General features: G+C 39.7%; 2 protein-coding genes across 8 annotated transcripts in view; one reads left to right on the forward strand and one right to left on the reverse strand.

Annotated features, from left to right (window-relative positions):
- The window catches only part of LOC140738491 (D-amino-acid oxidase-like), a 26,265-nt gene extending 24,996 nt beyond the window's left edge, over positions 1-1,269 (forward strand). For both annotated transcript variants that reach the window (XM_073065836.1, XM_073065837.1), the window contains one exon: positions 299-1,269. In XM_073065836.1, the coding sequence (XP_072921937.1) occupies positions 299-430 (132 nt within the window). In that variant the 3' untranslated portion in view covers positions 431-1,269. The remainder of the gene's footprint in view (positions 1-298) is intronic.
- Positions 1,255-18,994, reverse strand: part of LOC140738490 (synaptic vesicle 2-related protein) — an 81,330-nt gene continuing 63,590 nt past the window's right edge. For 4 of the 6 annotated variants that reach the window (XM_073065833.1, XM_073065834.1, XM_073065832.1 and 1 more), the window contains 4 exons: positions 18,666-18,777; positions 12,013-12,094; positions 10,673-10,762; positions 1,255-6,562 (listed from right to left, as the gene is read on the reverse strand). In XM_073065833.1, the coding sequence (XP_072921934.1) occupies positions 6,371-6,562; positions 10,673-10,762; positions 12,013-12,094; positions 18,666-18,777 (476 nt within the window). In that variant the 3' untranslated portion in view covers positions 1,255-6,370. The remainder of the gene's footprint in view (positions 6,563-10,672; positions 10,763-12,012; positions 12,095-18,665; positions 18,778-18,994) is intronic. The other 2 variants (XR_012101382.1, XR_012101383.1) reach the window with 2 other exon arrangements.

Raw genomic sequence — 18,994 nt, forward strand, 5'->3', positions numbered from 1 at the left:
TGCAGATCTCTGTCTTGGTATTTTCTATGGTTAGGAATTGCTTAACAGAGGGGTGTGATGGGGAGGTGGGGTGAGACAGCAATGCTGCACTTTGGAAGCACAGAAAGCAATGTGAAAGTAAAATGGATCTATCATCACCTGAGTAGAGAAAATGTGAACCTTCTCATTGTTAACCTCTATTATACATGCTGTTGGAGCTCCTCTGTATTTTCTGTCCTAACACTAAATTTTAATTTCCTTCATTAGTGTCTTTGAAGCTAAATCTTCATCAGATTTAATCAGAGTGTTCATCTTGTAGGTGATTCACAACTATGGTCATGGAGGCTATGGCCTGACTATCCACTGGGGCTGTGCCATGGAAGTAGCAAACATCTTCAACAAGATCCTGCAGGAGACGAAGCCCAGTTGGAAAATGCCATCCCGACTGTAATTAGTCTCAATCACACATACTGATGTGGTCACAAAAATGTTATTAATCCATTAAGCATTAATATTAAATTGATTATTTCAGGATACCATTTTAAGAATCAAAACATTTCTCATAGTGAAACACAAATGGTGAGCAACACTGCTGCACCTAGTCAAATCAGTCTAGGTGTTAGTTTGCCCTTGCCTCTCCTCAGAGATCCTGACAAATCATGTCTGGAGAAATTAACAGCATAATTTAAAACAAATTTAGAGAAATTTGTAATTCGCACCAATTTGAACATAGTCTGACTTTCATCAGCTACTACAGAACTTAGGTAAATTTGTGATTTTACAATTTTGTTCTTGCTTATTGTGTCAGCATCCAGTTATCTAAATTGAAATTTAAAACTATTAAGCCAATGATTAAGACCTGATTGTCTCAAAAGTTATTCATCTAGAGTTAATTTAATAACCAGTAAATGGGTAAATATAGAATAAGGAACCAGTGACTTCAAAAATCTGTTAACAAAGATAATATATTTCTACTGTACTTCTGACTGATCATTGTAATTGTTTCATGAAATGTTTTAAATTTAATAAATATACCATCTATATGTTATCAAATTTTAAATAACAGAATTAAGGGTGGTGAACACCACTGAAATTGCTCTAATGCACTTTTACATTAGCAATAAATAAATGCCAGTTTTTTGGTAAAAGTAAATGCTATAATTGATTTGCTAGTTGTTCACAGCAACGAGGAACCTCGTGTAATGGTATTGTTCAATTTGCTAATAACCTATCAACATTTTTATAAATTTATAATGGATTCAATAAAATTGAAAATGAATTACTAAAGAATCTTTATTAAATAAAGTGTTTTTTGTAATTTAAATGCAAACATTACTATGAATAAGTACAATTTTGTCCTGATAATTTGAAGTATCTTATTTACATCAATCAGAATAAGTTGTCTATCTGTGACAGGCTATCATGCAAATGCTGCATATTTGTAAACAATAACATGTTCCAGTTCACCACGTATAGAACAAGTAAATACATTCAAGCACAAGACAGCAGTTACCTGATATACATAAGCATCTATCTGTAGGTGAACACTGAATATCAAAGCACAGTGCATCCTCACATTTGAACTCACACTGAACATGTTCTTATACTTTGTAGAAAAATGTGAACACAAGTCGTCCAGATAACAACGGATGTATTTTGTAACAGGCAAATATTGATATCCACACCTTGGGCAGTGAGAACATGAAAGGCTCAGCCCTCCCAGACACTTGACTGAAGCCTTCATGAAGTTTAGAGATCAATGTTATGATGTTTTGCTTATGACTAAAAAGCAAAAGAAGTTACCAGAGGTATACACATGAATCTGACTGCAGCTCAAATCTTATTTCTCAGAAAATGAGTGGTTGAACATAGGGAGTCAATCATAATTCATTAGATAATATTCCCAAATGGATTATAATTGTGTATGTTAGTAACAAACTCAAACTTTTGTTTGATTTCTTTAACACCATTACAGAGGCCGATTTAAATCCAGTGAACTTAAAGGCTGCATATACAGTTACAAAAATAATTAGATTGTCTATTAGATAAAATATTAAACAACTTCAATGACATTGCAAAGAGAAACTCAAATTGAGAGAGTTTACAAGTGGTCAGCTTATTGCGGGCCTCAGGTGGTTACAATGTGAAATATAACAAGCATTATTTTCATGCTGCATTGCACTCACTGGGTTGATGTGGTTTATATAAATTACTGAAAGAAAGTTGCAGGCTAGAGTCTATTCAGGAATGATACCCTGAACCATGTGAAATTGAAAAGGGTATAAAAGTCATCTGAACTCTCAATTTTTATGTATTATAAACAAATAGTTTTCTTGTAATGTTGCTCATGAGTAGACCAGGATGCAGAGTGCAGATTTGGATGTTTACCACAGTCCTGTTCCAGAATCAACAAAAGTAGTTAGTCTATAGTGTAATACAGAAACAGTACTTTACTGACAATGTATCTCCATTACTTTTACACATTGAGAATGTAAAATACAGGCTTCACAATATATCTACAGTACCAGTTTATCATTATACAGACCTGTTTAATCTGCTCATTTTTTTCCTAATTTCTAGTATTATTTAACAATGCGGATACCTTATTTTGTTGCCGACATTCCACAGTCTTAAAAACATTTGGTTTATTTATCTGATTAGAAAAAAATTGTGCTTCTCTCTTTCTCGTCCCTCTTGCTGGAATTGATGTTGGCCCTCTACTGCCTTTTATTCATTGCTGAATCTCCAGTGATCTGTGTTTGATCAAACAATAAGCGACTAGATCCAGCTAACTAACTTCTGAGACGAGCATCACAGTATTTAATGGCAAAGTGTGAGGTAAACACTGTATCGTTTAGCTTCTACTCATTTTATCTCTAGCCCTCTTTAATAGAAAAGCTGTTTTTATTTAATTGCTCGACTATAACTTGCTGAAAAACTATTAACCAAGAAATATTTTGCTTAAAAACTGAAAATGCTAGAAGGAAATGTCTGTGAAGAAAAGTACAAACCTAGCATTTCAGGTTCATCACTTGACTTTAGAGACTCAGACCAACACCAGAATGGAATCAAAATGCAACTGTTTTATTATTACTGTTCTTACTGAACCAATTATTCTTTGTATTCACTTTATTTAAAAAAAATAAAATGCTAGAAGAAAAGTGATTAACCTGTAATGTTCACTGTTTCTATATTCATTGAAGCTACCTGACCTGCTGAATATTTCCAACATTTTCTGGGTTTTTTTGCATCTGCAACTTTTTCAAACTTGATTTCAACTCAGTCTCTGCACACTTACCACCAAGTTGACGTTCAAAGTACTTTTATACCAAGCATCGCCTTATAAACTTTTCATACTTTTCTCTCAGACAATTTAAATACAAAGTTACACTTCATTGTCACAGATCACTGTGGCATTAAGAAGGAATCAGAATCAAGTCAAAGTCTTTAACTTTGGTACCAGTTGAACACCACAAAAGATATAACCAACATTTATAACCATGGCCATTTTAGTGTGGACATAAACTGACATCATGGCCACACGTTTCCAGTCAATTGCAATTTATCTAAAGTACCCTCCCCTACACCCCACCTTTAGCAGATGTCCCAACATATTTTAGTGTCTCTTATTGCGTGGCTCATTTCTTTCTCTTTCAACTTTATGATCCAAGAATGGCACTGAGACATTTTTTTAATGTTACAAATGCAATATAAATGGTAATTATGATACAAACTGAGTATAGCAATCCTACAAAATCAAGGTGAAGCTAGAGCTCTCACAATGCCTCTAATGTACAGTAGAACCAAATTTGTTAATAGTACTAAGGCCAGGGTGAAATTTAGAGTCCAGTATTTACAGTACCAGACAGGAGGCCAGATATTAATGATGGAAACTTTTTAGATGAATAAGTAACAATAATATTTATTTATAGAACAAGCTCAGCTTTTATAGTTTTTACAGTTCTAAATGATACATCTTCCAACCTATTCTTTATTGTAGAGACACACCCCCAGATTAAAAGTGTGTGGCTTAATTCCTGTATTTCAGCATGAATTGGCTACGTTGATACTGCAGCATTAAGCAAATGAAGCACTTGCCATCTTTCAAATAAAAAACGAGGCTGAAGTTCCAGCTAGCTGGCAGATTGACATTAAAGGTCTCAATCTAAAACTTTACCGAAGATCCTCTAAATGGAGATGTCCAGAACACTTGGAGAAGGAGTTAAAATGCCATTTCCCTAAGGTTCCAATGCTCCACTACTAAAGTTCTGAAAGGAGATCAAGAACCCTTGAAACTCAGCACTATTATTTTATTCTAAGCAAGAGCAGGGTGTTTAGAAATGAGGAACATGTTGCTCATTTTATTGGGACTTGTGGGATTTTGCAGTGATCATTCTTAAATTCTAAGTGCTTCTGGATTTTTTTTAGATTTTCCATTTCAATACACAAGCAGCTTATGTTGAGCAAATGCAATCATAATTTGCAATTTAAATCCCAGACCAATTTAAAACAACCATTCTTTAATCTCAGTTTTTCCTAACGATTACATGCAAGTTAGTGCCATGTTCAATTATATTTAATAAGATATTCTAGCATAATGTGTTGAGCATAAATGAACACAGTTGGCAGAGTTTGTAATATATTACTGATTTTTATTAAAAACCTAATAGCTCTTACCATGCCCATTACTTCATCTTCAACCAGTTATTGTTTATATTTTTTTATTCTCAGTGAAAGCGATCACAACTTCTTTTAGAAGTTGAGAGGAAATTAATAAGTAAATCCATAGGACACTTGGTTAGAGATTGTGATGGGGCTAAGATCCTCTCTACTTATTTTAAAATTGAGACATAGCGTGAGTAGGCCTACTGGCCCTTCAAGCCACACTGCCCCAGCAATCCCCCGATTTAACCCTAATCGCGGGACAATTTACAATGACCAATTAACCTACCAACCGGTATGTCTATCAACTGTGGGATGAAACCAGAGCTCCCAGAGAAAACCCACGTGGTCACAGGGAGAACGTACATACTCCTTACAGGCAGCAGCAAGAATCGAACCTTTGCTAAATACTATCATAAGTATTACTGAAACACTAATGGAAATACCGAAAATCTGCATTAAAATTAAACAATTCTAACATGGGAAATTGTTGGGATCTATTTATTTACTTATTGAGATACAGTACAGGTCTGGTCCTTTGAGCCGCATAGCCCAGCAACCCTGATTTAATCCTAGTCTAATCACAGGACAATTTACAATGACCAATTAGTCTACCAACCGGTACGTTTCACTTGAAACGTCAGTCTCTGTAGGTTCACGTTAAGTCAGTCTTGATGGTATCATCTTCTTAGCATTAGAGACTAGCCAATTCTGACAATTGTCAACAAGGTATAATCAAGTTTAATATGGGATTAGCAACATAGAATGGCCTATTGTGACAGGTAAGCAACAGGAGGTTGTTAGTGTGAGACAGCTGACAAAAGCAGCAGGAGATGGCACTGCAGGACATCACTGTTTCACTACAGAAAAGTTTTATTGTGACATTACCAGTTTGGCAGTATATCTGATTGAAGTTTAGTGCATGACTATAGTGTCACATTCATGTATCACTATACATAAACATTGCAGTAAAAAAACTAAGATTCCCATAAAGAGGTGCAACCCCATACATTTTTATTGTTTTAAAGTGACAGGTTTATTAAGCAATCTCAGTGCGTGATACAGTATTACAGACAAACCTTGCTGATACAAACTGGCCTTCAATGGCATCTCCTGATACAGTGGCATAGGCTTCCGACAGCATCAGACTCACATACTGGAAACTATCTTTTTTAATTTGCTGTTCATGTAATGATAAAAAGGCAGCCTATTATCTGCACACACAGTAACATCTCCAGAGGATTTATAGAGATGTTCTGAATACCATGCTTTCACATTTTCTGGTTACCGCTGCACAAATGAAAATTGAAAATGAGACTGAATAGTAAACTATAAGACATTGCTTAGACTAGTTTATTCAAATCTGTTGGATACATGTGGTAATGCTATATTTTCTGTAACAAGTAATGGTAGCAGTTTGTAAATAACAAAGCTTGTCTGTATTACAGCTGGATAAATGGCAGGTCCCTCCCTTACATTCTATTTTTAATTCCATCTTTATATTCCAATCCTTTGTGGGTTCCCTTTTGTACAACATTGCAAAGTTGTTGGAGGATTCTTTTCAATTTTTATGTATATGCGCAACATATTATATTTGATTCCCACCTCATACTCACGGTGTTATTAACCAGATGAATGGGTATATACTAATATGGTCACGATGTTGTCTGCTTCCTGTAAGGCCATTTCTTCTTTCTAGAGCTCATTTTTTTCTTGTGATAAACGTGTGCTAGGTGCTCCTGTTTGAGCTGCTTGAATGATGCACTCTGCCCACCATTTCTTGACCCCATTCTTGCTGGCTTGATTCTTGAAGACCTCGTCCCATCGTCTCGATTGGTAAAAAGCAGGAAGCCAATGCTGCCAACAGGCAGCATCCACTGTATACTGAAAGTGTTAGATAGACTGAGGATTCCAACATGACCTGATTGGGAGTAAAAATAGATTGTTTAAACTAAAGCAGCTTCACTCCTGTATCATTAGCAATGTCATCAAACTGTAAGGTCACTGTTTGCCCATGGGATGCAATGGTTGCAGAAGCTAAAAGCAAACTTAAGCTACTATTGCCAGAGATGATATTAAGTACGAGAGCTATCACAGTGAGACGCAGTGTATTATTCATTCCCTTTGTGGAATACTGGTTAAAAATAGAAATTAACATGTAAACCTCTGCCCCTGACTGCTGTGTGTCACTTTGCATTGTCCTCTTGTACAATAAGCTGACTCTCACCCTCACACTCTACCTGGACATGGTCTTGTGCCACGTTGTTTGCTGGCAAGGTACGCTCTCTGTACCTGTCACACTATATTCTGCATTCTTCTATTGCTTTTTTTCTTGTGCGACTTGGATGTACTGATGCGATGAAATTATCTGTACGATACACGTGGAAATAATAACCCAGTTATCACTGTACCTCTCAAGTATGTGTAACCATATATAATTATGGAGTTCTAATGAGATGATACACTTTGTAGGATCTCCATGTTTCCTAAACTTATTGGTTATATAAAGAGGAATAGGGAGTTAACATTGGCATGCGGCAAAGGTAATGTCGCAGTAGTTATGGGGGATTTCAACATGCAGGTGAACTGGGAGAATCAGGTTGGTGCTGGACCCCAGGATAGGGAGTTTGTAGAGTGCCTACGGGATGCATTCTTGGAACAGCTTGTACGAGAGCTGACCAGGGACAAGACTATTCTGGATTTAGTGTTATGTAATGAACAGGATTTGATAAGCGATCTTGCAGTAAAGGAGCCATTAGGAGGTAGTGATCATAATATGATAAGTTTTTATCTGCAATTTGAGAAGGATAAGGGCAGCTCGGAGGTGTCAGTGTTGCAGTTGAACAGGGGAAACTATGGAGCCATGAGGGAGGAGCTGGCCAAAGTTGACTGGACGGATAGCCTAGCAGAAAAGACAGTGGAACAGCAATGGCAGGTATCCTTGGGAATAATGCACAAGGTGCAAAATCAGTTCATCCCCCAGAGAAGGAAGGATTCAAAGGGGGGAAGTGGCCACAGTGGTTGACAAAGGAAGTCAGAGATTGCATAGCATTTAAAAAAAAGGAAGTATGACAGAGCTAAGGTGAGTGGGAGGATGGATGATTGGGAAGTTTTTAAGGAACAACAGAACTTAACTAAAAAGACAATACGGGGAGAAAAAATGAGGTACGAACGCAAGCTAGCCAGGAATATAAAGGAAGATAGCAAAAGCTTTTTTAGGTATGGGAAAAGAAAGAAGATAGTTAAGAACAATGTCGGGCCCTTGAAGAATGAATTGGGTGAAATTGTTATGGGAAACAGAGAAATGGCAGAAGAATTTAATGAGTACTTTAGATCTGTTTTCACTAAGGAAGACACAAGCAATCTCCCAGATGTATGGATGGGCCAAGGACATAGGGTAACAGAGGAAATGAAACAGATTGACATTAGGAAGGAAATGGTGATGAGAAGACTGATGGGACTGAAGGCTGACAGATCCCCAGGTCCGGATGGTCTGCATCCTAGGGTACTAAAGGAGGTGGCCCTGGAAATTGCAGATGCATTGGTAATCGTTTTCCAATGTTCCTTAGATTCAGGATCAGTTCCTGAGGATTGGAGAATGGCTAATGTTATCCCACTTTTTAAGAAAGGAGGGGGGGAGAAAACAGAACTATCGACCTGTCAGCCTGACATCGGTGGTGGGGAAGATGCTAGAGTCCATTATTAAGGATGAAATAGTGGCATATCTAGATAGCAGTGATAGGATTGGGCCGAGCCAGCATGGATTTACCAAGGGTAAATCATGCGTGACTAATTGGAGTTTTTCAAGGATGTAACCAGGAAGTTAGACGGGGGAGATCCAGTGGATGTAGAGTTCCTCGATTTTCAGAAGGCATTTGATAAGGTCCCACATAGGAGATTGGTGGGTAAAATCGAAGCTCAGGGCATCGGGGGAAGACATTGACATGGATAGAAAACTGGTTGGCAGATAGAAAGCAAAGGGTAGCGGTGAATGGGTGTTTCTCGGAATGGCAGGTGGTGACTAGTGGGGTGCCACAGGGCTCGGTATTGGGACCACAGCTGTTTGCAATTTACGTCAATGATTTGGATGAAGGCATTGAAAATAACATCAGCAAATTTGCGGATGATACTAAGCTGGGTGGCAGTGTGGCGTGATGAGGATGTTAGGAGAATTCAGGGTGACTTGAGTAGGCTGGGTGAGTGGGCAGATACTTGGCAGAGGGCGTTTAATGTGAATAAGTGTGAGGTTATCCACTTTGGGAGTAAGACCAGGAAGGCAGATTATTATCTGAACGGTGTAGAGTTAGGTAAGAGAGAAATACAAAGAGATCTAGGAGTCCTTGTTCATCAGTCACTGAAGGTGAGTGAGCAAGTGCAGCAGGCAGTGAAGAAGGCTAATGGAATGTTGGCCTTTATTACAAAGGGAATTGAGTACAAGAGCAAGGAAATCCTCTTGCATTTGTACAGATCCCTGGTGAGACCACACCTGGAGTATTGTGTACAGTTTTGGTCTCCAGGGTTAAGGAAGGACATCCTGGCTGTAGAGGAAGTGCAGCGTAGATTCACAAGGTTAATTCCTGGGATGTCTGGACTGTCTTACGCAGAGAGGTTAGGGAGACTGGGCTTGTACATGCTGGAATTAAGGAGATTGAGAGGGGATCTGATTGAAACATATAAGATTATTAAGGGATTGGACAAGATAGAGGCAGGAAATATGTTCCAAGAGTCCAGTACCAGAGGGCATGGTTTGAGAATAAGGGGTAGGTCATTTAGGACAGAATTAAGGAAAAACTTCTTCTCCCAGAGGGTTGTGGGGGTCTGGAATGCACTGCCTCGGAAGGTAGTGGAGGCCAATTCTCTGGATGCTTTCAAGAAGGAGCTAGATAGGTATCTTATGGATAGGGGAATCAAGGGATATGGGGACAAGGCAGGAACCGGGTATTGATAGTAGTTGATCAGCCATGATCTCAGAATGGCGGTGCAGGCTCGAAGGGCCGAATGGTCTACTTCTGCACCTATTGTCTATTGTTCCATTATCCTTGGTTGGAATTAAAGATCTTAAAAGTGAAAGGTTGGTGTCTAATCTATGTATGAAAGACAGGTCCCAGAAAGGGGAAACATAAACTTGTGAAACATAATGTCACTGAAAATGCTGGGAACCACTTTTTTAATAATAATAATAATAATAATAATAATAATAAAAAAAGGCTGAACAGATCCTTGAGACATGCAAACTTCCATAAAATATATAAGATTGGGTTGGGAGAGATGGTGATGGAGGTCAGAATTTGGGAAGACTTACACAAAAGTCCAGGATCCTGATAGTAGAAAGGAAGGTTCCTAGAAAAACGGCTATTTACACTGTCTACCTGAGGATTCCACCGGTGCTTTGTCAGAAGATAGCAGAATCAAGTTCAAGATTGCTTAATGCCATTTCCAGTACACAAGTGTAAAGGGGAACGAAATAATTGTTACTCCAGATCCAATGAAGCACAAAAGAACACAATAAAACATGTAATTACATGAGATAGCTTCTATACATAGATTGATTATATGCCCATAAAGTAACACTAGGCACAGGAGTATCTATACACAAGGTGACTGACAGGAAATAATAAAGTAGTAGTGGTTGGGAGTGTGGAGGGGTGGGTTAGTGGGTGGAGGTGTTAATCAGCCTTACTACTTGGGGACAATAACTCTTTATGAGTATGGTGGTCCTGGCATGGATGCTATGTAGCCTCCTCCCTAATGGGAGTGGGACAAACAGTCCATAAACAGTGTGGGTGGGACCCTTCATGACGTTACTGGCCCATTTCTGTGAAGGTCCATAGAGTTTGAATGCCAATCCATCCCCGAAAGGCAACATCTTATGGATAATTGATGAAATGTAGTAATCTAGAGAATTATGTATGACCATCAGCCATAGAACTGCAGAAATGCACACTTGTGTGTCTGAGTGAATAGGCTGAGGGGTCTGTGGATATGTTGAATTATGACTTACTGCAAAATGTGGGGCATCTGTTCGCCATACCTGTGCAATGAAAGGAGTAATGAGAGCTCCCACGCGTGCCATGCCACTGCACGTCCCCAAGCCCAGTGCTCGCGTGGCAGTCGGGTAAACCTGGAAGGGTGAAAACAATGGCAACTGTGACTGCTCCAAGAGCCAGCTCTACTCACAAGCAGATGAATGAAAGGAAAAAAAACACCAGAGAAGAGGAAATTGAACAGATTTCAGGAACTTCATTTCCATTTTGTCATCACTCTTAAACATAAAATTGCCTATTCAATCACATAAATTCAAGTTGGTGAACTGTTCCCATTTATGGAAGTCTGGAAACTAACTACTGGAAATCTGAAATTAAAAAAGAAAATTCCAATATTTTGTTTTATTCCCAATGATCCCATAAGATTTTCCTTATTTAAATTTTGGTTTATTCATTCTTAGGAAGTTGGCCTCACAGGGAGGTATTTCATTATTCATTCCCAGCTGCTTTGAGGAGGAACCACTGTAGTGACCAGCTGGGCCCTTATAAAGGCAACAAGATGTCACTTATGTTCAAGTGGGTCTGACCAAGGTCCCAGATCAGTGAAGGATATTAAAGAACCAGTTGTGCTTTCATAAGGGAATGTAGGGGAAACTTCTTCACTCAGAGGGTTGTGAAAGTGTGGAACGAGCTGCCAGCACAAGTGGTGCATGTAAGCTCGATTTCAACATGTAAGGGAAATTTGGATAGGTTGGAGGGCTATAGGCCCAGCAGAGGTCAACAGGAGTAGGCAGTTTAAATGTTTTTGGTGTGGTCTAGATGGGCCAAAGGGCCTGTTTTGGTGTACTTCTCTCTGATAACTGAACAGCTTGTTTGTTACTTACACTGTTATTCCAAAATCTCAAATTTATGGGTGGCAGAGTGGAGATACATCCCCTAACAAAGGAGGTATAAGGTGCTCCTTCCCTCCACTAGTCTGCAGGTCATCTTTGGATAAGGTGTAACACCTGCTTAGCCCCCTGATCGGGGTCATGTGAAGCCATGGGAGCAGGAAGTGGATGGTTGTATGAGCAGCTGCTGCATATCACAAGTTCTGGTTATGCGACCACTGACGCCAGGCAGACAATTTCTGAAGAGTACTGATAATGGCTGAAGATACCCGTCTTGTAAAGACACTGCCCAGAAGTAGCTAATGGCAAACCATTTCTGTAGAACAATCATGGTCATGGAAAGATCATGATCACTCACATCATAAGACGTAGCACATAATGAACAAACTTCAAAACGTCCATTTGCTCTATTTATCCCCTGGATAAAGTCAATGGATTACTGATCGAGTAACTCCAGCATTCTGCGAATTGTCACATAAATCCCTGTATGTTCTTACCTCGGGTGTATAGACATATGCAGCCTGAAAGCCACCAGAGATGAATGCCCTGGCAATGAAGAGGAATACAGTGAGGGCAAACCTGCAAGACAAAACCCAAGACACAGTCACCCTCACAAGATAGGGCACAGAGAAAGGACATACCCACCAACCAATATGAAAGAAACCTTGCAGCCAATATGATTCTTGATCTACATCATCACCACAACCCAGCCACATCTTAAAGAAATGGGTTCCTTAGGCAGATTGATAATTGTCTTGCTTCTGCCAACCTATAAGACCTTCTTGTTCTGTACAGTTGCTTCAGCTTCCTTCAAGAATCTAAGTATGCACCACCCTTTTCTTTCACATTTACATGTTGACCCTTGCAAAATATTTGAAAACACAGTAAAGTTTTGGAAAGTAATGGAAAATCGGGAGCTAATGCCATTGGTCCTGACAAACTCTGTTTCCTACCTTTCAATCAATTCCTCAAATCTGGAACCTAAATAAAATAGCAGCTGAATGATTCACACCAAAATATCTGCCCCATCTCTTAAACCAACTTTTCCCACTGCTGTAACATCACCCAGTGCTACTCCTGACCTCAGCTCATCTTCCAGTGAAACGTCTAGACTTGACTATTACAACAGTCTCTCATTCCACCCTTTGTAAATGCAAGACCATCCAAAACTTTGCTACACTCTCCCAATTTACAATTTCCCATTCACCTATAAACTTTGTTTGCTGATTTGCATTAATTCCCAGCACAGTAACACGGTCTTTGTAACATCCTTGTTTTTTCAAACTTCACATGGCCTCATGTCATTGTCAATTAGATCTCCCATTGACTGCAACACTTCATTGAGCTGTCCAATCCTATACGCTTGATCATGCAAACATTTAGCCCCATTATTCATAGGGCCTCAATAATTAAAGGCAGACACATTTTCTCCTTAAACCCTCCCTGGCTCTCACCCTCCTCAAAGGTGCACCTGAAAACATACATCTTTTAGTGACCTGGTTCAAAATAATTTTCTCACTTGGTATAACATTTTGCATAATAGTTCCATGAAGTTTTTGGGACAGGTTGTTTTTAAAATTAGATGACAAGTCATAGGAGCAGAAATAGAAAGAAATCAGAGGTGTAAAGCAACTTGGGAGACCTTGTGCAGGATTCCCAAATCCCTTTGCATCTCTGATTTTTGATTTCTTTCCCCACTTATAACATAGTCTAAACCTTTATTCCTTCGACCAAGTATATACCATGTACTATCCTACACCTGCACAGACTCACATCAGTCTTTACTGTGGAAGACACTGCTAGCAGTATGGTGGAAGTTCCAGGTGTCAGGGGGCATGAAGTGTGAAGTTACCACAACTAGAGAGAAGGTTCTTGGGAAACTGAAAGCTCTGAAAGTAGATAAGTCATTTGGACCAGATGGTGTACAACCCAGGGTTCTGAAAGAGATGGCTGAAGAGATTGTGGAGGCATTAGTAATGATTTTTCAAGAATCACTAGATTCGGGAATGATTCTGGAACACTGGAAAATTGCAAATGTCACTTCACTCATCAAGAAGGAAGAAAAATGGAATAAAGGAAACTATAGGTGAGTTAGCCTGACCTCAGTGGTTCGGAAGATGTTGGAGTCAATCATTAAGGATGTGGCCTCAGGGTACTTGGAGGCACATAAAATAAGCCATGGTTTCATGTAAATGGAACCAACATGTAAATGATAGACAGATAGATAGATAGATACTTTATTCATCCCCATGGGGAAATTCAACATTTTTTCCAATGTCCCATACACTTATTGTAGCTAAACTAATTACATACAATACTTAACTCAGTAAAAATATGATATGCATCTAAAATCACCCTCTCAAAAAGCATTAATAATAGCTTTTAAAAAGTTCTTAAGTAGTTTACTTAAATACATTGAGTCCTAACCCCGGCACTTTAACATATCTTACTCCTGGCGGTTGAATTGTAAAGCCGAATGGCATTGGGGAGTATTGATCTCTTCATCCTGTCTGAGGAGCATTGCATCGATAGCAACCTGTCGCTGAAACTGAAATGTGAAATGTGAAAGAAAAGGATGGTGATACTTAGTTTCCTCAAGGGAAAAACTTGCCTGAAAATCTGTTGGAATTCTTTGAAGAAATAACAAGGGGAATAACAAAAGAGAATCAGTTGATGTAGTGTACTTGGATTTTCTGAAGGCCTTTGACAAGGTGCCACACATGAGGCTGCTTAACAAGCTACAAGCCCATGATATTACAAGAAAATTTTAGCATGGATAAAGCCGTAGCTGATTGGCAAGAGGCAAAGAGTGGGAATAAAGGGAGCCTTTTCAGGCTGGCTGCCTGTGACTAGTGGTGTTCCACAGGGTCTGTGTTGGGACCAATTCTTTTTACATTATATATCAATAATTTGGATGATGAAATTGATGGCATTGTTGCAAAGTTTGCAGACAATATGAAGATAGGTGTAGGGGCATTTACTTTTGACAAAGTAGAGAGGCTAGATGAGTAGAATGGGCAAAGAAATGGCAGATGGAATCCAGTGTTGGGAAGTGTGTGGTCATGCACTTTGGTAGGAGAAATTAAAGGGTTGACTATTTTCAAAATATAGAGAAGATATAAAAAACTGAGGTGTAAAGGGACTTGCGAGTCCGTGTGCAGGATTCCTTGAAGGTTAATTTGCAAGTTGAGACTGTGGTGAGGAAGGCAATTGCCATGTTAGCATTTGTTTCAAGTGGACTAGAATATAAAAGCAAGGATGTACTGGTGAGATTTTATAAAGCACTGGTGAGGCCTCACAGAGTATTGTGAGAGGTATGAGCCCCTCATCTTAGAAAGGATGTGCTGAAACTGGAGAGGGTTCAAAGGAGGTTCATGAAAATGATTCCAGGATTGAACGGCTTGTCACATGAAGAGCGTCTGATGGCTCTGGGCTTGTATTCACTAGAATTCAGAAGAGTGAGGGATGACCTCATTGAAACCTACCAACTGATGAAAGGCCTTGATAGAGTGAATGTGGAGATGAAGTTTCCTATGGTGGGAGAGGATACAGCCTCAGAACAGAGGAGCTCCAACTCCTCAACATAGTTTGTTAGAAGCTGCAGCTGGATGCACTTCTTGCAGTTGTAGTCGTCAAGGACACTGGAGGTCTTCCTGCCTTCCCACATCCGCAAGAGTACTTCACTAGCCTGCCTGGCATCTCTACTGTCCTAGCTGAGCAGATAAAAATAAGAGAAGGAAAAAAAACTTGAGCTTTTCTTTCCTTTGCTTTCTCAGAGTGAAGCCTCTCTGCTGAAACCCTGCAGAGCTAAAGCCTTAAGATCACAACTCCACTCAGACAACGGCTGCTGCATTTGCCCGTCTTCCTTTACTTGCTCTTACTAATCAATCCCAAACACCAACTGGTCACTGGTTAAAGCACTACTACACTGCTGTGACTCATTCCTGCCTTTTATCCTGGGGCAGTGGACCTGACTGAAATCCCCTCCTCTCCAAACTTCTGATATCCCAGTTGGCTGCTGGTCAAAGCTCTAATGGACTCCAACATCTTCCCAACCATTGAAGTCAGGCTAACTGGCCTAAAATTTCCTTTCTTCTGTCTCCCTCCCTTCAAAGAGTGGAGTGATATTTGCAAGTTTCCAGTATCCCAGTGCCATTCCAGAATCTAGTGATTCTAAAGGACCGTTACTAATGCCTCCACAATATCTTCAGCCACCTCTTTCAGATCTTTGGGAAGTAGTCCATCTGGTCTGGGTTTGACTAACCTACCTTCAGACCTTTCATCTTCCCAAGCACTTTCTCCTTAGTAATAATAACTACACTCACTTCTGCCCACTGACTCTCGAATTTTGAGCGTGCTGCTAGTGCCTTCCGTAGCGAAGCCTGACGCAAAATACTTTTTCAGTTAGTCCACCATTTCCTTGTCCCCCATTACTACCTCTCCAGCATCATTTTCCAGTGGTCTGATATCCACTCTCACCTCTCTTCTGCTCTTCCTATATATTTTTTAAATTTATGAATTGATACAGCCCGGAATAGGCCCTTCCAGACCTTTGAACCGCACTGCCCAGCAACCCAATGATTCAACCAGGGACAATTTACAATGACCAATTAATCTTCCAACTGGAACTTCTTTGGACTGAGGAGGAAAGAGAAGCATCTGGAGGAAACCCATGCAGTCACAGGGAGAATGTACAAAACCTGAGATAGCGGTGGGAATTGAACGCGGGTCGCCGGTAAATCGTTGGAATAACTGTAAGTGACAAACATGCTGTTGGGCTGTCATAGAGTCACAGATAAGAACAGCACTGAAACAGGCCCTTTGGCCCATCTAGTGCATTCCCTCTCCCTCTCCTGATAGTCACCCGGGTATCTGCCTCCTGCAACTTATGGGCGACTACCTCCCTGTAGCTCCTGTCTATCACCCTCTCATTCTCCCGTATGAGCTGAAGGTCATCGAGTTGCAGCTCCAGTTCCTTCACCTAGTGTCTAAGGTGCTGCAGCTCTGTGCACTTTGTATAGATGTAGTTATCAGGTCACCCAAATTTCTCACTTGGAACATAACACTAACTCTGAAGCCAGTCTCAGTGCACCAGCTATCTACAAACAGAAAAAAACCCAGCAGAAACTTACTTAGAGCTAAGTCTGCGCTTGCCCAAGCTGGTTCTTGCCTAAGCCTATTGAGCCAAAGCCAGACCACTTTAAAACTGCCCCACTCTAACAATGGCCATTCTGTTTACACCTCCTTTCTTTTTACTGGCTCAAATAAGACTCACTCCTGACGAGACTCCCACCATGCAAGATCCCGCTCTCTCACTATTTCAAACAATGCAATACATGTTATTGCTCTTAAATTTTAAAAATCATGGAATCTGTGCATTTTCAAATTTGCTCTGTGCTTGCAAAGAGGACTTTGAGTTGTGTGGACAACAGAGATCTGTCACAGATGGAGCAATTTGAGATGATGAATAAATAAGATGGCATAATAGGTATATCAGAGTCTGAATCAGGTTTAATATCACTGGCAAATGGCGTGAAATCTGTTGGTTTGCAACAGAAGTACACTGTAATACATAATAAAATAATAAATTACAAAAAAATATATTTTTTTAAATAAGTAGGTAGTGCAAAAAGAGTTGTCCATTCAGAAATCTGATGGCAGAGGAGGAAGAAGCTAGTCCTGAATCATCAATTGCATGTATTCAGGCTCGTATACCCACTCCTAGATGGTAGCAATGAGAAGAGGGCATGTCCTTGGTGATGGGGGTCCTTAATGATGGATGCCACCTTTTGAAGAAGTCCTTGATGCTGGGGAGGCCAGTGCCCACGATGGAGGTAGCTAAGTTTACAATCTTTGCATTTTTTGTTTACAATCCTGTGCACTGGCTCCTCCATACCAGACTGTGATGCAACCAGTTAGAACACTCTCCACTGCACATCTGTAGAAATTTACGAGTGACTTTGGTGATATACCAATTCTCCTTGAACTCCTAAATGAAATATAGCTGCTGTCAGGTCTTCTTCGTAACTGCATTGATATATTGGGTCCAGGATAGATCCTCAGAGATGCTGACACCCAGGAACTTGAAACTGCAAACCCTTTCCACTCTGATCCCCCAATGAAGACTGGTGTGCGTTCCCTCATCTTACCCATAATATTAACATAATAATAAAGATAACTATAGACTGTCCCATAGTGTAGTTCAAGTTGCTGCAGTGGACTTGAAATATAGACTTTGAGTCCAAGTGCAACAACAGCTTGTCCCTTATTGTAGTAGATACCCTAATGTATTACTTCTATTAAACCCACACATTACATAACAAAATATTACACCCTTTACAGACATCAAGTGGTACAAGTCAAAGTTAAGTCAAGTCAAAATAAATTCATTATCATCGTGTATATGTTACCAGAGAGTGTATACTTCCTTGAGATTCATTTTCTTGTAGGCATTTAGAGGAAAATACAGAAATACAGTAAATGTATGAAAAGCTAAACTTGCCTCATTACAAATCTGCTTGTTCTTTGTTCAACCCATTCCCTTTCATTTCCACTATTTACAGAATTAAATATTCTTCTACATTTGTGCAATTATAAAGATATATTGTTTTTCCACATTGGACAGTTCAAGAAGGATTTTGTCGCCTATTTCCCAAGGATTACTTGTTAAACTGCTGGTTGTCTGCTGGGGCTTGAGCCTGTTCCAACATCAATTTTTCTCACCAAAGCCATTCAAATTAAGACTGCAGTTCTTAACTGCAGGGGAAAAAGAATATTTGGCATTCTTGTGTAGCTTATACTTTGATTCAAAGTAATAACTATGGTAAATATTAAGAGTTGTTCCTCCAAGTGCCACATATATCCATAACTCTTCGAATGAAGTTACAAACATGAGAAAAAAACTTTTAAAAGTAAGTGCATAAAGGCAAACCTTTTAGTGTGAGCTTTTCTAGGCTTGGTGAAGAGTTATTAACCTCCAGCTGTTTGTAGGCTGCCTAGAGTCAGAGCAGACCTTGTGATCTAAAAACGAGTGGGTACTACAGTAGTGATAGAGTTACAGATCACAAGTTAACTGATGTAATACTCCTGGCCTCATGATACCTTAGGAGAACTAGCACTGATAAAACAAAAAGATTAGAAATCATCTCACCTTCCAACACATGCAAACAAGAGCAGGGCGAAGAATGAGAAGATAATGAAAGAGACAGCCATTGTCTTCTTGCGGCCAATGCGATCAATGATCCACAAAGTCACTAAGACACCTGCAGAAAAATCAGGACAATCAATGTGAATGATAGACAATAGACAATAGGTGCAGAAGTAGACCATTCGGCCCTTCGAGCCTGCACCGCTATTCTGAGATCATGGCTGATCATCTACTATCAATACCCGGTTCCTGCCTTGTCCCCATATCCCTTGATTCCCCTGTCCATAAGATACCTATCTAGCTCCTTCTTGAAAGCATCCAGAGAATTGGCC

This window comes from Hemitrygon akajei, chromosome 14, assembly GCF_048418815.1.
Source record: "Hemitrygon akajei chromosome 14, sHemAka1.3, whole genome shotgun sequence".
In the NCBI taxonomy this organism is placed as follows: Eukaryota; Metazoa; Chordata; class Chondrichthyes; order Myliobatiformes; family Dasyatidae; genus Hemitrygon; species Hemitrygon akajei.